Source organism: Lactuca sativa, chromosome 1, assembly GCF_002870075.4.
Source record: "Lactuca sativa cultivar Salinas chromosome 1, Lsat_Salinas_v11, whole genome shotgun sequence".
Lineage (NCBI taxonomy): Eukaryota > Viridiplantae > Streptophyta > Magnoliopsida > Asterales > Asteraceae > Lactuca > Lactuca sativa.
The window spans coordinates 123040233-123062243 of record NC_056623.2 but is presented as its reverse complement, the minus strand read 5'-3'; the positions used below and the strand labels follow the sequence as shown (position 1 = coordinate 123062243).

General features: G+C 31.5%; 1 protein-coding gene across 1 annotated transcript; it reads left to right on the top strand.

Annotated features, from left to right (window-relative positions):
• The first annotated feature begins 605 nt into the window (after positions 1-605).
• On the top strand, positions 606-17922 carry LOC111878140 (callose synthase 2). The gene is made up of 43 exons (XM_023874652.3): positions 606-858; positions 1290-1529; positions 1926-2026; positions 2188-2306; positions 2390-2483; positions 3300-3410; positions 4022-4138; positions 4225-4317; positions 5212-5303; positions 5394-5520; positions 6478-6615; positions 6686-6762; positions 6849-6933; positions 7342-7464; positions 7572-7689; positions 8095-8429; positions 8837-8889; positions 8978-9038; positions 9148-9229; positions 9332-9381; positions 9461-9547; positions 9621-9755; positions 9848-9939; positions 10039-10123; positions 10208-10368; positions 10880-11003; positions 11087-11187; positions 11271-11397; positions 11482-11633; positions 11930-12039; positions 12135-12260; positions 12355-12423; positions 12982-13171; positions 13433-13589; positions 14088-14207; positions 14298-14413; positions 14496-14579; positions 14653-14765; positions 14839-15068; positions 15142-15936; positions 16024-16074; positions 17151-17336; positions 17506-17922. The coding sequence occupies exons 2-43, from the start codon at positions 1340-1342 to the stop codon at positions 17755-17757; spliced, it is 5829 nt and encodes a 1942-aa protein (XP_023730420.1). The 5' UTR covers positions 606-858; positions 1290-1339; the 3' UTR covers positions 17758-17922.
• The last annotated feature ends 4089 nt before the right edge of the window (positions 17923-22011 follow it).

Here is a 22011-nt window from a genome sequence, read left to right as displayed (position 1 = left end):
TGATATTTTAGAAAAACATATAATTTAACAAATTATCCTCATCATTTAATTTGAGAAGGTTTTTACAAAATTAAATGATATTTAGAAAATACATATAATGACACATACCTTAATGAAAAATAATGTTAAACCTCTAAAAGATAGAATCTCACAGTAGATATTTTTGATAAAGTAAATTATACGGATAGTTCCTATGGTTTGGGGCAATTTGATACTTAACTTATTTTTTTAACTCGGAGGATCTCTATTGTTTGTTTTTATTATGCATTTGGTCCATGTCTTACCTAAAAATACTATTGTTTAAATAAAGAAATGGTGAGGGAGGTAAGGTAAGGTGAGAGTTGGGGTTGTGTTAATTTAAATAAATTAGAAAATCAGGACAAAATAATCTTTTTAGGTAAGATAGGGACCAAACGCGTAACAAAAACAAATAATAAGGACCTTCCGAGTTAAACAAATAAAATAGGGACTAAACATGCAAATTACCCTAAACCATAGGAACCATTCGTGTAATTTACTCTTTTTGATAGATATTTTTATGATTTATATTGCTCTTTAACAAAAAGCCAAAGTTATAGACCTAAGTGTAAAATTTAGTTTTATTTTTGTTTAAAGTAGCAAAGGTCTCCAACGTCCCTTTCTCCGTTTTTCTTTCTCTCTCATATGTATTCTCAGTGAAGCTTCTCTGCTTCTTCATAGTTTTTACTTGTTTTCAGCTACTTTTTCTGATTGGATGTCTCCTTATCCATACACCCAACCACCCCACACACAAAATATATGCAATTAGTGAAAAGAAATTACTGTAGCTACTCATGCGAAGTTATACCTTCTATGGAACTTTGATGCGTTAGTTACTTGGTAAGTTCATAATCGTCTTCATCGTTTGTTATTTGATGATCGTATGAAGATTCACTAATCGAAGAAGATAAAGTTACTTTAAGGGTTTTGACTTTATGAATTTGAACTTTTCCGATGAAAACTAGATTGAATTTTGGGTTTTAACGAATCTGAGATATTCGATGAACTCGGTTTCTTAAGGTCTTCGATTATTTTCTTACAATAACGACAAATTGAATAGAGTTGAAGCTCTTCCTTCAAAGATTCCTTAGTGAATTTCGAAAATTTGTCCACTGTTTGACTGTGGATAGAAAGTTGATCTTTTGTTTTCTGGCCAAACATGTGCTACTTTAGAATAACTGAAAGCTTCTCTCTTTCTCTTTCTCTTTATCTAATCGAAGCTTATCTGATCAAAAGTGTACTCTATATGATACTGATTGCTATACCAACAGGTAATTTAGAGTGAATTTAAGCTCTTCAGCAAGAAGAATCTGAAGAAACAATGGCTTACACTAGAAGAGGATCTGATCAGCAGCCACCTGGCAGGCTGCTGAGAACTCAAACAGCTGGCAATTTAGGTGGTGAGGCTATGATGGATAGTGAAGTGGTGCCTTCATCTCTTGTTGAAATAGCACCTATTCTTCGTGTTGCTAATGAAGTTGAACCAAGTAACCCTAGGGTTGGCTATCTTTGTAAGTACTTATCTGTTTCTTTATCTGACTAGATGTTCTTATTGTTTTCAATAATCCATATTTGTTCATGCTATTATTTTGGGACACATTCTTTTTGTGTTTTTAGCTTTAGCCTTGTGGTTGCAATTGGTTTAAGGGTTAAGAGTACAATGATAAAGCTACTTCATATTGTGATAAAGTTAGGGCATGGTGAAAGCCAAGTTATTATAAGTTGGATATCTTGTTACTTGTTAGTTTGTGATTTGTCTTGTAGTGCTAATAAATGCAATGATTTTTATAACCAAATGCTTCTTGTTCTCATTCTTTAGTAGGGCATATCATTATTTTTTTAGCTCACTTTTCTTGCTTAAATGCAAAGACATCAAGAAACAAGAAACTTATCATATGCTTAATTAGGTCGATTCTATGCCTTTGAGAAAGCTCACAGACTAGATCCAACATCAAGTGGTCGTGGTGTTCGTCAATTTAAGACTGCTCTACTTCAACGCTTAGAGAGGGTATGTCTTCTCTTCTTTTCCATCAATTATTATATATATATATATATATATATATATATATATATATATATATATATATATATATATATATACTTCAAAATTTCCTTATTTCCATTTTATGAGTAGCATTTCATTGAAAACCTTGTTTGTATTCTATATAGGAAGATCAAACAACATTAGCAGGGAGAACAAAGAGTGATGCTCGTGAAATGCAAAGCTATTATCGACATTATTATGGAAAGTACATTCAAGCCTTACAAAATGCTGATAAAGCCGATCGGTAATCGTATCTCTTCAGGGGTATTTTTGTCTTTTTTGTATTTTTTCCATTTCTTGATTGTAGAAGTTTTCTTGTGATATCAGTACTCGTCTTACAAAAGCTTATCAAACTGCTGCGGTTCTTTTTGAGGTATTAAAGGCTGTGAATCAGATAGATGGAGTTGAGGTGGCAAAGGAGGTAATGTTGGATATTTTTCTTCTTTTAAGAAATTCATTTAATAAAGGTTTAATCTCATAAAAGACCTTATATTTTGTGTTTTTTCCCGTATTAAACCTCATCTTTATTTTTTTCACAAAAAAGGCTTTGTATTTTTTATTTTTATTTTTTCCAATCTGGCCCTTTTAGTCATTTTCTCCAAAAAAGGTGGGTTAATCTCGAAAAAGACCTAATATTTTGTGTTTTTTCGGGATTAAACCTCAAATTTATTTTTTGCCTGAAAAAGACCTTGTGTTTTTATATTTTTTCCGAAAAAGCCCTCAACTTTGTATTTTTTTCCAAAAAAAAACCCTCAACCTTCTAAATGCTTCCAAATAAACCCTCAACTTTTTTAGTTTTTCACGAAAAAACCCTCACATTTTACAATTTTTTTGGAAAAAAATGACTAAAAGGGCCAAATTGGAAAAAAATGAAAAAATACAAGGTGCTTTTCAGGCAAAAAGTAAATTTGAGGTTTAATCCGGAAAAAACACAAAATATAAGGTCTTTTTTGAGATTAACCCTTAAAAAGTTGTAAAATGTGAGGGTTTTTTTCAGGAAAAACTAAAAAAGTTGAGGATTTATTTGGAAACATTCAGAAGGTTGAGGGTTTTTTTTTTCGGAAAAAATGAAAAAATTTAAGGTCTTTTTCATGAAAAAAAATAAAGATGAGGTTTAATATGGAAAAAACACAAAATATAAGGTTTCTTTTATGAGATTAACTTTTTAATATAAACTTATATTTGTATATGACTATATGTAGATTTTGATGAATTATAATTTTGTATGCACACATAGATATTGGAAGCAAACACAAAAGTTGAAGAGAAGACAAGAATGTATGCTCCTTATAATATACTTCCACTTGATCCCGATAGTTCTAATCAAGCTATTATGACATATCCAGAGGTTTGTTCCAAAAATCTTTTACTTTTCCGATTCTACCCTTTTGCATTGTGAAAGCCTTAAGAAATCATTAAATTTCTTATCGAATAAACTATAGAATACAACAAAATTTTTAGGATTTTAAAGCTATCAACAAATATTTACAGCTGGACATCCTATGTGGATGATGACATGGCATAAAAAGTTGTTAACTTGTGCCATGTAATTATAATTCAAATCCGCAGGTTATGTATGTCTAATTAGAAAGGAGAAATGAATAGTATACTAGGTTTCGTACTTTGGCCACAACAGTTTTGTATCTTGGCAGGTTTGGTCCCTGTGTAGAAAATAAATTACAAAAAACTGTCCTAATTTACCGAAAAGGTCCCTGTGCAGATTTTTTTTACAGAAACAGTCCATGTGTTTAAGACTTTCGTATGTTGGCAGGGTTGGTCCATATGTAGAAAATAAATTACAAAAGTTGTCCCTGTAAGAAAAGGTCCCTGTGCAGATTATTTTACAGAAACGGTCCATGTGCTTAAAAAAATTACAAAAATGGTCCCTGTCTACATTGCTATTTCTTGCATTTTGCCCATATTTAATATAAAAAAGTTTTTTACTTGTTGAATTTGTAGATACAAGCTTCTGTCTCTGCTCTCAGAAATACTAGAGGTCTACCATGGCCAAAAGGCTACAATAAAAAGGAAGATGAAGACATATTGGATTGGCTACAGGCTATGTTTGGTTTTCAGGTTTGTTGCTTTGTAATTCATACAATAAAATATGTTTTTTGTTTTGTGTTTTTGATGATTTTGGTGCAACTTTTATTGATTTTCAGAAAGATAGTGTCTCAAATCAAAGGGAGCACTTGATCTTGTTACTTGCAAATGTTCATATTCGACAATTCCCAAAGACTGGTCAACAACCTAAGGTATTTTACTCCAGAGTGTGGCATTAAATAGTTGTAAGAGTAAATTACGAAAATAGTCCATGTGTTTTCTGACTTTTACCGTGTTTAGTCCAAACTGAATTCTTTTTTTCAGTTTTGGTCCTTCTTTCAAGGTTTCATATTGATTTTTTGGTCCCTAAGACTTTCTTTTGGTCCTTATTTCAAGATATTGGGAACCAAACTTGATATAAAACCTTGAAATGAGGACCAAAATTGAGAATTCCCAAAGACTGGCCAACAATCTAAGATATTTTACTAGTGTGTGGCATTAATAGTTGTAAGAGTAAATTACAGAATCAGTCCCTGTACTTTCTGAGTTTTACCGTGTTTAGTCCAAATTGAAACCTTTGTCAATTCTAGTCCTTCTTTCAAGGTTTCATATCGATTTTTAGTCCATGGGACTTTCTTTTGGTTCTTATTTCAAGCTTTCATATCAGTTTTGGTCCTTATTTCAAGATTCTAGGAACCAAACTCGATATAAAACCTTAAACTAAGGACCAAAATTGATAATTACCAAAGACTGGCCACAATCTAAGGTCTTTTCCTACAGATTTGGCTTTAAATAGTTGTCAGAGTAAATTACAAAAATAATCCTGGTGCTTTCTGATTTTTCCCGTGTTGTCCAAATTGAAACTTTTTTCAATTCTAGTCCTTTCAATGTTTCATATCGATTTTTAGTCCATGGGACTTCCTTTTGGTTCTTATTTCAAGGTTTCATATTTTGGTCCTTATTTCAAGATTCCAGGAACCAAACTTGATATAAAACCTTGAAGTAAGGACCAAAACTGAAAAAAACTTTCAGTTTTTGTACTAAGCATGATAAAATCAGAAAATACAGTTTTTGCTGACATTCTTGCAAATTGTTTTTTTTAATAGTTGGATGATGTGGCGGTTGATGAGGTGATGGATAAACTTTTTGAAAATTACCTAAAGTGGTGCAAATATTTGGGTCGCAAAGATAGTCTTACGTGAGTTTAGTTTCCTTAAATTTTCTTTGTAGTTATTTATTATTTTGACCTTTTAGTTCTTTGGTTTCACAATAATTTTATATTTTTTAGGTTCCCGAATATTCAAAAAGAAAGGCAACAAAGGAAACTTTTGTACATGGGTTTGTATCTTCTCATATGGGGTGAAGCTGCAAACTTGAGATTTATGCCTGAATGCCTTTGCTACATCTATCACCACGTATGCATTATTATGATCCTCTTATGCTCTTTCCAATACTCCTTTTTATTCTTTTACATCGAGTAATTTTAGAAACCTTATTAACATTTCATTTATATTCGAGTAAATTACTATTTTTGTCCCTGAGTATAGCTAGTTATTTTAATTTTGGTCCCAAAAAGTTTTTTCTTGCAATTTTGCTCCTTATTTGAGGTTTTTGGCCCCTCTTCCCAATAAAATGACTATTTTGGTCCCTAAGTATAGCTGACTTTTGCAATTTTGGTTCCAAAAATTGTCACTTCACATGGGATGGGGACCAAAAATATACAAAAACCATAAATAAGGACCAACATTGAAGTAATTTTAGAAACCTTATTAAGCTTTTCATTTATATCTGAGTAATTTACTATTTTGATCCCTAAGTATAGCTAATTATTTAGATTTTGGTCCCAAAAAGCTTTTTATTGCAGTTCTTCTCATTATTTGAGGTTTTTGTAATGTTTTTGGTCCCTCTTCCTAGTAAAATGACTTTTTTGATCCCTAAGTATAGCTGATTTTTGCAATTTTGTTTTGTCATTTCACTTGGGATAGGGACCAAAAATATACAAAACCTCAAATAAGGACCAACATTGAAGTAATTTTAGAAACCTTATTAACCTTTCCATTTGTATTCGAGTAAATTATAATTTTGGTCCCTAAGTATAGCTAATTATTTAAATTTTGGTCCCAAAAAGCTTTTTATTGAAGTTCTCCTTATTTGAGGTTTTTGTAACGTTTTTGGTCCCTCTTCCCAGTAAAATGACTTTTTTGGTCCCAAAATTTGCCATTTCACTTGGGACAGGGACCAAAAATGTACAAGAACCTCAAATAAGGACCGACATTGAAAGAAATAGCTATACTCATGGTCCAAAAAAGTAATTTACTTTTTTATATTCAAATTCTTGTGTTTGATTGTTTTATGGTTTCCTTATTTCACAGATGGCATTTGAACTTTATGGCATGCTGGCTGGAAGTGTGAGTTCTGTAACAGGTGAGAATATTAAACCTGCATATGGAGGTGAAAAGGAGGCATTCTTGATGAAAGTTGTGACTCCTATCTACAATACAATTGCAAAGGTAAGGTCTTTTAATTTCATGTAACTTACTAACTTACAGTTCATAATTCTCATTATATTGTTCCTTACAGGAAGCTCATAAAAGCAAAGGAGGAAAGACAAAACATTCTCAATGGAGAAATTATGATGATCTGAATGAGTACTTCTGGTATCTCATTTGTCATAAATCTTGAATCACATTTCTTTTTTTGAAAATTTTGTTAAACATGTTACTAAATTGGTGTAACATTTTAGGTCAGTTGATTGTTTTCGCATAGGATGGCCAATGCGTGCTGATGCTGATTTCTTTCATGTGCCTGATGAAGTTAAAGAGAATGAGGTGAGTATTATTTTACTTTTTTTTTTCAAGGGTTAATCTCATAAAAGACCTTATATTTTGTGTTTTTTCTGGATTAAACCTCACATTTATTTTTTGCCTGAAAAAGACCTTGTCTTTTTCATTTTTTCCGATCTGGCCCTTTTAGTTATTTTTTTCCAAAAAAAGTTGTAAAATGTGAGGGTTTTTTTCGAGCAAAACTAAAAAAGTTGAGGGTTCATTTGGAAGCATTTAGAAAGTTGAGGGTTTTTTCCGGAAAAAATACAAGGTCTTTTTCAGGCAAAAAAATAAATTTGAGGTTTAATCAAGAAAAAAAAACAAAATATAAGGTCTTTTATGAGATTAAACCTTTTTTCAACTTATCAGAATTTTTGCTTCTTATTTTATTACTTTTTATTTATTTATTGTCAGGTGGAAAAACCTACTGGTAGTAGGAGGTGGGTAGGGAAGATCAATTTTGTTGAGATAGATTCATACTGGCATATATTTAGGAGTTTTGATAGGATGTGGAGCTTTTTCATTTTATGTTTACAGGTAATCTTATTGTTTTTTTTTTGTGTGTTATAAATTATAATGGTTTCTTTAGCTTTGTTATATTGACAATAATTTCTCTCATGCCTAACATAAACTACCAACTGAAGGCAATGATTATTATAGCATGGAATGGATCTGGTAAACTAAGCTCTGTCTTTGATGGAGAAGTGTTCAAGAAAGTTTTGAGCATCTTCATAACAGCAGCAATTTTGAAACTTGGACAAGGTAACTAACTAATGACATACTCTGTTTGCAGTATCGATTTTGACTTTTGCTAGTCAAACCTAAAAGGTCTACAAATTCACTTTATCACCATCAAGACTATGTTACTGTTGGAAAAATAGCCTCAAAGATTCCCAACAATCCCTTCAATGAAAAATGATGTAGAAAATTCAACACAATAATTTACATGTAAAACTCCAAAACCAGAGAAGAAGCATGGGAAAATCCACTATATAATAAATTGTTACAATCACCTAGACTAATATCTCAAGTCACTCTAATTACATTAATACTGATCCCACACAAGAAAGGGGATTAAACCTTAACACAGTGTGACTGTGACACTGCTAATCTATATATGATAAATTGTTACAATCACATAGACTAATACCTAAAGTCATTTTCCAGCTGTCATTGATCTGGTGATGATGTGGAAAGCAAGGTTTAGCATGTCATTTCATGTGAAGCTTAGATACATATTGAAGACACTTTCAGCAGCAGCTTGGGTCATAGTTTTACCAATTACATATTCTTATAGTTTGAACAATCCTTCTGGATTTGGTCAAACCATGAAGAGTTGGTTTGGAAGTGGACCAAGTTCCCCTTCTTTGTTCATTTTAGCAATTGTTGTTTACTTGTCTCCAAACATGCTTTCAGCATTATTATTCCTCCTACCCTTTTTTCGTCGAAAACTAGAGAGATCAAATTACAGAATTGTCAGATTCATCATGTGGTGGTCACAGGTACCCAAAACTTTCCAAAATATGAAATTTTGATATTTAAAACTGTTTTAATTTTGTTGTTCAACCCCCCAATCATTTAATTGTACTAAATAGGTCTCTAATGTGTTTTCAATTACACCATGCGATCCTATGTGGCATCCTACATGGCGTGCAATTGGCAAAACGGTTCAAATTGTGTCCATGTGGCAATCCACATGGATGCCATGTGGACATATAATGTGAACATTTTGTTTCCATGATGCCACTTAGGTCAATGGTGTAACTGAAAACACATTAGATGTTTAGTGAGATATTGAGTACAATTAAAAAGATTAGGGACTTAAATAGCAAAATGGGAATAATTGGTTGCTAAATAGTGACATTAACCATTCAGAATATTGTTTTTAACAGTTTTTAAAAATTTGCAGCTTCCACTTTATGTGGGGAGGGGAATGCATGAAGATCCTCTTTCTCTAATCAAGTAGGACTTCCTTAATAAAATCACATTTGCATATTGGCTGAAATTGTTATATATATAATTATATATACTTAAAAATGTTCTTTATTAGGTACACATTCTTTTGGGTTATCCTCTTAGTGGCAAAGTTAGCTTTCAGCTACTACTTAGAGGTGTTTCTCATGTTCTTAAATCTTTTTCTTCCAACACTTATCTATACTTAATTTCTTATAGTCTTAGTGAGAATAATTTATTCTTTTTTTTTTTGTTCTTATATTACAGATAAAGCCTCTAGTGGGTCCTACAAAAGCAATTATGAATGTTCACATAAGACGTTACCAATGGCATGAGTTCTTCCCCCAAAGTATGTTTTTTTGCATATAATAAACAAGTCCATTAGTTATATACACCATGAAATGAAGTTGATTATAATTTCCACATTGTTTGACTTTTTTCCTCTTTTCAGCTAGCAACAATCTTGGTGTTGTCATTGCACTTTGGGCTCCTATTATTCTTGTATGTTACTTTTATTTATTTTCTTCTATCACTTTCCTGTAAGTTTTTAAACTGAAACTTTTAAATTTATCTTCAACAGGTATATTTCATGGATACACAAATTTGGTATGCTATCTTTTCAACTATATTTGGTGGTTTCTATGGTGCATTTAGGCGTCTTGGAGAGGTTTGTATTTAACTATTTATTATATCTTGTTTTTGTTTTTGGTTTCTTATTTGTAAAATATTTTCTTTTTCAGATACGAACACTGGAAATGTTGAGAAGTAGGTTTGAGCAACTGCCATTTGCTTTTAACAAATGGTTAATTCCAGCAGAAAATAGTGAAAAGGCTAAAAAGGGACTCAAGGCTACTCTATCACGTAGAATCACTAAGGTTAAATTTTATTATCTTCTCATTAGTAACCACAATGTACACATTCTTTTGACTCATATCCCTATATTTATTTATCTATGTATCTATTTCAGATCACATCTGATAAAGAGGAAGCAGCAAGGTTTGCTCAAATGTGGAATAAAATCATTACAAGTTTCAGGGAAGAAGATTTGATAAACAACAGGTCTTGTTCTAGATGATTTAAATCATTTCATACATATATGAATTTTTAGTTTTACTGAAGTCTACTTGGATTCTTTTTTTTTTTTCTTTCTTTTATCAGTGAAATGGCCCTATTACTCATGCCATATTGGGCAGATCTTGATTTAAATCTCATCCAGTGGCCTCCATTTTTACTTGCTAGCAAGGTTTTTTACACATTCCACATGTTCTTTTATGATTTTTTTTTTAAAGGCATATGTAATTTGAGTTCTTTAATTGTTATTTTTCAGCTTCCTATAGCATTGGATATGGCAAAAGATAGTAATGGAAGATACTCTGAATTGCAAAAGAGGCTGAATTCAGACAGTTATATGGACTATGCAGTTCGCGAATGCTATGCTTCATGCAAAAATATTCTGATATTTCTGGTTTTAGGGGATCGTGAAAAGGCGTATGTAAATTACCATTCTAGTCCTTTCACTATTGATTTGTTTATTATAGCATCCTACTTTATTATTTTCCTATTACAAGATTCTACTTTGAAAATCTTCTCAATTATAGCAACATCATCTAATAAAAATCAATTTTTACTGCTATAAGAATGTCTTGCAAAGTACAATGCCTTGATAAGAATTTTTTTTGACAAGGTTTTTATGCAGAAAAGTCCCATTATTTTGGGAAAATTACGTCATCTGTCATTTCCTGTTAAAATAAAAAAAATGACTTTTTCATTAATTTGGGTAAAATGTTAAATAATCAGGACTTTTCTGTTAAAAAAAAAAAGATTTAGGACTTTATCAAAAATTTTCCCAAAATAATGAGACTTATAAAACCTTTTACAGAAAAAAAGAAAGTAGGATGTGCTATAGTACACAAATAAGCGAAAGTATGTTGCTATTTCTTGCATTTAGCCTTATTTTATATGACTAACTTACCCTTTAATGTGGTTTGACTTTTTTCAGTGTTTTAACTGAGATATTCAACACGGTTGACATGCACATAGAGAAGGGAGAACTTTTAAAGGAGTTTGATATGCGGGCCTTACCTAGCCTGACTTTTCAGTTTGTTAAGCTTATTGAGTTTTTGGTAACTATTTAAAAAATCATAGTACACTTCAATAACATAATTTTAAAGATATTTCCTTAATTCACAATTTTTGTTTTCTACAGATGAAAAATGAAGAAGGTGACAAGGATGGTGTTGTGATTGTATTACTTAATATGTTGGAGATCATGACAAGAGACATAATGATGGATGCACCAATTTCTAGGTAAAATCTCAAGTAGCATAATTGACTTTCTTGAATAAATATTATTAATTAATTAAATCGTTTTGCTTCTGATATATATATAGTTTGATGGAATCAAACCATGGTGGTGCTTATGGAAACCATGAAGCTCAACAAGATAAACAATATCAGAAGTTCTTTGCAGCTCTTAATTTTCCTGTTACAAAAGAAACAGATGCTTGGAAAGAGAAAGTAAGTTTTTACTTTTTACTCCAAACATTTACCTTATTATTTCATTATTTGTAAACCATTTTTTTTTATTAATATTGTTTCCAGATAAGAAGGCTTCATCTGTTGCTTACTGAGAAAGAATCTGCTATGGATGTTCCATCAAACATAGAAGCCAGAAGGCGTATCTCTTTCTTCTCAAATTCTTTGTTTATGGATATGCCTATGGCACCCAAAGTTAGAAACATGATTTCTTTCTCGTAAGTTTTCACCTTATTTACTATCTAATTAAATATAATCAGAAAATAAATGTCATTTGGAACACTTATATTACATCCCTTGATTTGTTTGTATAAGGTATAAGTTTCTTATTGTGATCTAGACACTTCCATTTGTGGGTCCCGTATATTTCAGAAAATAAATGTCATTTGGAACACTTATAATACATCCCTTGATTTATTTGTATAAGATATAAGTTTCTTATTGTGATCTAGACACTTCCATTTGTGGGTCCCGTATATTTCATCTTATTGTGATACTATTCATTTTATGAAAGGGTTCTTACTCCTTACTTCAATGAGGATGTCCTTTTCTCCATGGATGCATTGGAAAAGCCAAATGAGGATGGAGTTTCTATCCTTTTTTACTTGCAGAAAATTTTCCCAGGTCAGTTTACTTTATTGATTTATTTATTATTATGATTTTTTGTGATTAAATCCATGTGATATGATTCTAAGTAAATATGAGAGAGATATATACAGATGAATGGGATAATTTTCTACAACGTGTGGGCTACAAACATGAAGATGAAATGAAAGGTAATCCAGAGATGGAAGAAGAGCTTCGCCATTGGGCATCATATAGAGGCCAAACACTAACTAAAACTGGTATATGATATTTTGAGGAATTTTGAATTTTGAGATTTTGTGTTAACTAAATAAATGATTATCATCTTCTGTTTTAAATTTGTCTGAAAATTAGTTAGAGGCATGATGTATTATAAGCAAGCATTGGAACTTCAGACTTTCCTTGACATGGCAAAAGATGATGGTAAGTATGTAAGATAGTGTTTGGTATGATGGAATTGGAGAAGGAATGGAATGGTTTATTCCAATGGAATGAAGGAATCTCATTCCTTCCATTTCGTTAATTTTCATTCCTTAGGTTGTGTTTTTTTCTTTTCTTTGAAATTGAAATCGTATTTTAAGTTTTTAACCCATTCTTATTTTTAAATTTAGCTTTAATCTCATAAAAGACCTTATATATTGTGTTTTTTTTTTTTTTCTGGATTAAACCTCAACTTTATTTTTTGACTGAAAAAGACCTTGTATTTTTTCCGAAAAAAATTTGTTTTTTTTTCCGAAAGGGTTAATCTCAAGAAAGACTTTATATTTAGTGTTTTTTCCAGATTAAACCTCAAATTTATTTTTTGCCTTAAAAACCGTGTATTTTTTCATTTTTTCCGAAAAGCCCTCAACTTTTTTAGTTTTTCTCGAAAAAATCCTCACATCTTACAATTTTTTTTTGGCAAAAACGAGTAAAAGGGCCAACAGTATTTAACATTAGCATGTTATATAAATCATATAAAATCTTTTTTTTTTTTTTTAGAATTGATGAAAGGTTACAAAGCTGCTGAATCCAACACTGAAGAATATTTAAGCAATAATAGATCATTATTAACACAATGTCAAGCAGTGGTGGATATGAAGTTCTCATATGTGGTATCATGCCAACAATATGGAATCCAAAAAAGAGCAGGGCTTGCTCATGCTCACGACATTCTCAGACTCATGACTACGTATGAATCATGAAATTTATTATATTTTTAAATGCAATAAATAGCAATGTACTTTCATTCACTTGTTTATTATATCATCCTACTTTCATTTCTTCCTATTACAACATTTTACTTTTAAAAAAAATTGAAGTAGGATGCTATAATTCACATATGAGTTAAAGTACGTTGCTATTTCCTGAATTTTGCACTTCATGTAAAAAATTGGTTGTTATATTGTATGTTCTAACATTTTTTTTTGTATATGGTTACATTAATGATCAGGTACCCTTCTCTTCGTGTTGCTTTTATTGATGAGGTTGAAGAAACCAGCAATGAAAAAACAAAAAAAGTGGTGGACAAAGTTTCCTTTTATTCAGTTCTTGTGAAAGCTGTTCCAAAGTCTGCTGATTCCTCTGATCCAGTTCAAAACCAAGATCAGGTACACAAGGGCATTTTCGTCCATGTGCTGCTTAGTTGATTCTTTTATTTTTTGTATTCTTTCCTTTTTAGTCCATATTACACTCTTTCATTACGTTTTTGGTCCCTCTCACTCACATTGTCAATTTCATCCTGTTAAGTCCATTCTCATGCCTTGTACACAAGGGCATTTTGGTCTTTTCCTTGAGGTGGGTGGTACTAGTCGAATCATCTTCCTGGATTTTTTAATATCATTAAAGTTCGAATCAGGGAAGCTCTTCCATATGAACATATGGCCATTGTTACAAGGAAAAAGACCAAAATGCCCTCATGTGCCAACTCAAGTGAATGAGCCTAACAGTCTGAAACTGAAAGGACAAAAAACATTATGAAACAGTAAAATAAGGACCAAAATGGTCCAAAACCAAAAATCTGTAAAAAGGTTAAATAAAACTTGTGTTGTATAAGATTTATACATATAAATACACTGAAGTGACAATTTATTTATTATTTTTTTCAGGTTATATATCGTATAAAACTTCCGGGACCCGCGATACTGGGAGAGGGAAAACCAGAAAACCAAAACCATGCAATAATATTTACACGTGGAGAAGGCCTACAAACAATTGATATGAACCAAGTACTTATGCTTTCAATTTTTTCTTATTAATTAATTACACTCTTTTATTTAAATTAGCTTAATATTTATTGTCATATATAAATTCAACAGGATAACTACATGGAAGAAGCATTTAAAATGAGAAATTTGCTTCAAGAGTTTCTTGTCACACATGGCGTAAGGACCCCAACTATACTTGGCCTCAGGGAACATATTTTCACTGGCAGGTAAATAACAATTTTTTTTTTTTTTTGGTTTATTTATTAATATTAAGTATTAACCTTTTTTTATATGATATTATGCTTTCAGTGTTTCTTCTCTTGCGTGGTTTATGTCAAATCAGGAGACAAGTTTTGTAACTATTGGACAAAGATTGTTGGCTAATCCTTTAAAGTAAGCTTTTACAATCTTTTCACATTATGTTGACAAATAATATTTATACCAATTTTACCCCTGCTCATTTCAGAGTGAGATTCCACTACGGGCATCCAGATGTATTCGATAGACTATTTCACCTAACCAGAGGTGGCGTCAGCAAGGCTTCCAAAATCGTTAACCTCAGTGAAGACATCTTTGCAGGCATGTCGTTTCTTCTTTTATATTTCATTTATATATTTTTTTTTCACATTTTTAATATTTCATTATTTCTCAGGTTTTAATTCTACATTACGTGGTGGAAATGTTACGCATCATGAATACATTCAAGTTGGAAAAGGAAGAGATGTTGGTTTAAATCAGATCTCATTGTTTGAAGCAAAGATTGCAAATGGAAATGGAGAACAGACAATGAGTCGAGATATTTATAGACTTGGACACCGTTTTGATTTCTTTCGCATGCTCTCTTGCTACTTCACTACTGTTGGATTTTACTTCAATACATTGGTAAGATTTTAAAGTTAAATTCAACGAAGCATATACAAATGGAACCATAAACTTGTGTTCTATTCTATCTCAGGTAACTGTGCTTATTGTATACGTGTTTCTCTATGGACGCTTATACCTCGTTCTAAGTGGACTCGAAAGAGAATTAAGCACAAACAAACAAGTCGTAAACGACAAACCCCTTCAAGTCGCTCTCGCATCCCAATCCTTCGTCCAAATTGGCTTCCTCATGGCGCTTCCAATGATGATGGAAATCGGCCTCGAACGCGGATTCCACAAAGCCCTAACCGATTTCATCCTCATGCAACTCCAACTCGCCTCCGTCTTCTTCACCTTCTCCCTCGGCACCAAAACGCACTACTACGGCCGGACTCTCCTCCACGGCGGCGCACAGTACCGCGCCACAGGCCGTGGATTCGTCGTCTTCCACGCCAAATTCGCCGAAAACTACCGACTCTACTCACGCAGCCATTTCGTGAAAGGAATCGAGCTTTTGATTTTGCTTGTTGTGTATGAGGTTTTTGGGCAATCGTATAGGGGATCGGTTGCGTATATTTTGATTACGATTTCGATGTGGTTTATGGTGGGATCGTGGCTTTTTGCACCGTTTTTGTTTAATCCTTCGGGGTTTGAGTGGCAGAAGATTGTGGATGATTGGACTGATTGGAGTAAGTGGATTAGTAATCGAGGGGGAATTGGGGTTTCGGTGGATAAAAGTTGGGAGTCGTGGTGGGAGAAGGAACAAGAACATCTTGTGGCGTCTGGGGTTAGGGGGACTGTTATGGAGATTTTGTTGGCGTTGAGGTTTTTTATTTATCAGTTTGGACTTGTGTATCATCTTAGTTTGACTGAGAGTAAAAGTTTTCTGGTATGTGTTTTTTGTGATTGTGTTATTTTTGGTTGATTGATAGTTGGTGATTTTTTGATTGTTTGGATTTTGTTTTTGTTTGTGTAGGTTTATGGGATTTCGTGGCTTGTGCTTATTGGAGTTCTACTTGTAATGAAGGTATGTTACTTAAGAGTAATATAATTTGAAGGGAAATATCTGAAAATTTTACAATATTTTGCATCAGTTTATGGTTTATTCATAATATTTTGTTTTTTAATAGAAACGTCCAAATTATCTAATTTTGTAAGATAATTCGTTTTTTTCTGTTGAAAAAAAAATAAGGTATGTTTCGTTATTTTAAATAGTCGGGACTTTTTTATCAAAAAAATAAAAGTTGGAATTAAACCGTAAATTGGCAAAATATTGGGATTTTACCGGAGATTTTCTTTGAATACTTTTAGAAAATGAACTCTACAAAATATATTATATTTTATTTACTAGGCTAACTTTCATAAAAGCCATTTTTTTGGGTTTAACTACTGGAAAAATATTTTCTGGTTTAACTACCAAGACTTTGATATTTAAAAAAAAAAAACTCTTCATGAAACTTTGAATTCTATAAAAACCATTGCAGTTTGCCATTTTTTCATTTTAACCATAGGAAGATTTTGTATTATTATTATTATTATTTTTTTTTGTGATTTAACCATTATAGTTTGGATTTTTTTTTAAAGAACTTCAACCAAAAATATTTTCTCTTCGGTTTAACCATAGGAAGATTTTATTTTTATTTTATGATTTAACCTTTATAGTTTTGGATTTTTTTTTAAATTACTCTAACCAGAAATATATTTTCTCGATCTCTTTTTACAGTCCATTACCAAGAAATAATTCCAGTAACTTTTTCGAAACATAATAATAAACCCGGTCGTTAAACCAAAAATAAAAAATCTTTCGGTGATTAAACAAAAAAATAGTCAAAATATAGTGGTTTTTATGGAATTTGGCCTAATTATTAATACAAAGCAAACATTATACTAAGAAAAATATAATATATATGATTAATGTGTAGTTTTTATAATGTTAATTATTTCATAATTATGTATTATATTAATTTAAAAATAATCCTTAAAAAACCCCGTCTTTTTTTAGCTTTAATCTATGAAACATTTTTGTATAAAAGTTTTTTTTTTTTTTTTGTTGACTTTTGGCCAACATATCAAATCTGTTTGACTTTTTACATCTAATTTCAGGCCATGTCATATTGGAGAAAAACTCTTAGTGCTGATTATCAACTTCTCTTCCGATTAATCAATGGTTTTATAGTTGTTGCATTTGCTTCTACTCTAATCACATTGGTTGCACTTCCACACATGACAATCAAGGACATAGTTGTATGCATCCTCGCCTTCCTCCCTACTGGCTGGGGACTACTTCTGGTTAGTATTTTTTTCTTAACCGTATTTACAAAATCACCCCTCAGTAGAATTTTCTACTTTTTGCTGACGCAGCAGGGTTATTTACTTTTAAATCTACTCCACCATTTTCATATTACTATTAGTGATGTTAATCGATGTTGTTTATCTGTTGTCTGTTATCTGTTGTTAGATATCACAAGCTTTGAGGCCGTTTTTGCGAAGATCTGGACTGTGGTCATCGATTAGAACCCTAGCACAATACTATGAGATAATCATGGGGTTACTTTTATTCACTCCGGTTGCATTTCTTGCATGGTTTCCATTTGTGTCAGAATTCCAAACACGTATGCTTTTCAACCAAGCGTTCAGCAGAGGTCTACAGATATCTCGTATTCTTGGAGGTGGACAGAAGAAAGATCGGTCTTCTGACAACAAGGAGTAAATACATTTATGTAAATTGCATACGTAAACGATGTGAGTTTTTATTTGTAAGATGTATAGTAATCTTAAGTTTTTATTTTTCTTGCCTATTGAGTTTGAGTTGTTATTGAATAAATTTTGTAAATATGGGAAGTGGGATTTGTATCCAAGTGTATATTTCTTATTATGTATGTGGTGTTGTAGGTTAGGACATGGTTTATGTACTTTCTAAGACTATGGGGGGACTTTTACGGATTTAATATGGATCCAATATGTTGAAAACATTATTCTAACAAACAATACAATCCCTAGCATCATTCAAATTTGAAATAATCAATGGATTAGATAATTAAACTTCATTTCATCAAATAAAGTTCAATTCTAACTTATTGAGTTATTGAGTATTTGCAATTGCTTGGACATAAGGTTTGAAATATATGTTCTTGATGTATTTAGTAACTTTTCTTTTTAAACCTTCTCTTGTAATGTTTGCTCAAAAATTAATTAAAATATCCTTGTTTACAATCATAATTCAAAATTAAAAGGGAAGTGATTCGTCGAAAATAATTTTCTTTCCTGTACATAGTAATTTAGGGTTCTTGATTAATTTCTATCTAGCTAATTAATCTCTTAATCCTTGCCGACCAACATTAGTGCCAATATCAAATGTTTTTTTTTTTTTTTTAACCGTGAGAATTAGTAAAGAGCAAAGCTTAAACTACATATGTAAGAAATAAACTAGAAATTAGGGGTGTAATTGGTATGGTACCAATTCATTTTTCTCTAAATCGTGTACTGTACCAACTATAACTGGTATAAAAAAATTGCTACCGGTACCGTACCAAGTATACTTGGTACCAATTTATTTGGCTACCAACAAGTTTGGTTGGTACAAATTGGTAATGATATATACCAACTTCTTTTAATTTTCTATTATAAGATTTAAAAATAAGCAAAGACATCGGGATTTTGATGTGTAGTATAGAAATTAGTTACGTAGTTCTTTTAGTTTATAAAAAAATTCTACTGAAGTAATGCTAAAGTAACGCTTTAATATTGTGCTTTAACGTGGTAATAACTATTGACTAATACGACCAAATGACTAATATAATGTTAATAAAACTGTAAACACTAAATACAATTAACAGTTGATATATATATATATATATATATATATATATATATATATATATATATATATATATATATATATATATATATATATATATATATAGGGCTAGGTTATTTTGTTTTTTTACATTTATTGTGTGCTAGAATGCACCAATAGAAATTTAGTAAATTAAATAATTATAGATATGAAATGATTTCCATAATTATATGTATATTAAATGATATCCATAATTATAATTCTCTTTTTATGGAAACTAATTAAATTCGTCGTTAATGCCAGCAATAACATTCTTTCAGAATGAATTTGTATCTAAGTTTCTATATATGAGTTCGTACTTTGTTTCAAGACTCAATCACTTAAAATACAATAAAGTTGTATGTAATATGAAGAACGAGAGTGTATTCTAGTAGAATACACAACTAGAATACACAAGAGTGTATTCTACTAGAATACACTCTCATTCTTCTAGATATGAATTTATTCTGAAAGAATATTATTGTTGACATTAATGACGAATTTAATTAGTTTCCATAAAAATGAGTTATAAGTATAATATACATATAATTAATACTAAATTTTTATTGGTGCATTCTAGCACAAAATAGATGTGAAAAACATTTGAACCTACCTATATATATATATATATATATATATATATATATATATATATATATATATATATATATATATATATAAATGAATTGGTTGGTACGGTATTACCATGGTATTCCAATTTTTGTACCATTACCGTACCAACATTGATAAATTGGTATGGTACTACCAACCAAACATATTGGCTACCAAATATATTGGCTCCCAAGTTTCTTGGTTCGGTTGGTAACATGTTGGTTGGTTTTCCATTGTATAATTTTGTCAGCCCTACTAGAAACTAAAGGCAAGTATGAATACTAAGGATATAAGAAATAAAGTAGAAATAAAAGGCATGTATGAAGAATAAGAAAATAAGACTAGAGGGAGTGATGGTGTGCTAAGCATGTTACCACATCATTTTTTTGCATGTCACATAAACATAGTATGGTGATAGGGAGTTGTGGTGCGCTTTGGCATGACATATCATTTTTTTTCTAAATCATTATTAATTTTATTTATTTTTAAACAACTAATAATAAATAACATAGACATTTAAAACATAACTTAATACTAGACTAAAACATAATAAATGACTTAAAACATAAAAACAAGACTGACACATAAAAAGGGAAATCTCCAGAAAAGTCCTATAATTTTAGTCTAATTTATGAAAAAGTCTCAAACTAATTTTTGTTTACAGAAAAACACAGAATATCGGATAAAACTTCGAAAAAACCATTTTTGCCTAGTTTCAAAGATTTATCCGGTATTCTGTCTTTTTCGTTAGTTTGCTCAAAACATTAGGGTTTTTCTAAAAATTACCTGATAACCAAAATATTGAGACTTTTCTGAAAATTACTATGGAATTAATGGATACTATGATTAATAAATCATTTATAACATATAATTTTTTTATTATAAACAAAGGAAATACATTTTTTGCTAATTTATAAGAATAGAATGGTTGACTATATACTTCTCTATTGTTTGTTGACCACTTCAAAGTCCGTAGGTTCCTCCTATGTATCGTTATAGGTGTCATAGTAAGAAGTAACTTGTTAGGCGTGACCAATACACGATTTGATAATATATATATATATATATATATATATATATATATATATATATATATATATTAATACACAATCAAGTAGTGTCTACTTGCTATTAGGTATGACGGTACATGATCACATGTTATTAGAAAATATCATTACACAACGATTCTTGAACATATAGATAATTTATTATAAATTTTAACCTAATTACCACCTAACCTCCATACATTAACCGGTAACAGCCATCAAATTACAGACATCTATCGAGAGTGAAAAGTAAACTTTGAATGATAATTTAAATATATAATCACCCTTCACTTGTTTCCATATAAACTATCATTCACAGATCACTTTTCACATTTGATGGATGTGTGTTAGTTGATGGTTGTTAACATGTGAGGTATGGATGTTGAGTGGTAATTAGGTTAAACAACAAAAGATGAACACCAACATTAAAGGAACACTAACTGAGCACATCTCACCATCATATCCACAACAATGCATATGAGGAACGTAAAGAGTTTGAGTGGTCAACAAGCAATAGATGAGTACTTAGACCACCAAATTATTCCTAGAAATTAGCAATAAATGTATTTCCTTTTTTATAATAAAAATATTTTTTATGTTTATAAATGATTTGTTAATAATAATATCCATTAATTCCATGGTAATTTAAAACAAAAAGTCCAAATATTTTGGTTTTGCTGCTTGCGGTGCCTCATGTTCAGATTTCGCTGATCCATGATGTGTCTCAAGCTCTTGTGGTCCGTGTAGATGGTAAAATGGACCCCATAGAGGTAATGTCTCCAAATCTTGAGAGCGAATACCACCACTCCCAACTCCAGATCGTGTGTGGGTTATCTCGTCTCGTGTGGCTTCAACTGTCATGACGCGTAGGCTATCACCCATCCTCTCTACATGAGGACCGCTCCCAGTCCGATGATGGATGCATCACAGAAACCCACAAAATCCTGCACTCCCTCTGGAGGATCAAGACTAGAGCCTCACACAACCACTGCCGAAGGGTCTCAAACACCGTCTGCTACTTAGGGCCCAACCGAAAATCTACCCCCTTCCTCTTCAGATGAGTGAGGGGTATTGCAATCTTGGAGAAATCCTGTATGAATCTCAGGTAGTACCCTACCAATCCCAAGAAGCTCCTGATATTCGAGGGAGATTTCGAAACCTCCCACTGCATAACCTCCTCGATCTTGGCCAGGTCGACCAAAATTCCCTCCTGGTTAACGAGATGTCCAAGGAAGTGAACCTTTCACAACCAAAACTTGCATTTCAAGAACTTGGCATAAAGCTGATCTCGTCTCAAAACTCCCAGTAGCTCACCGAGATGCTCCTCATGCTACTCCCTGGTCTTGAAATATACAAGGATGTCATCTATAAACACAATGACCGAGCGATCGAGCATCAGTCTGCACACCCGATTCATCAGGTCCATAAATACTGCCAGCGCGTTGGTGAGCCCAAATTGCATCACCACGAA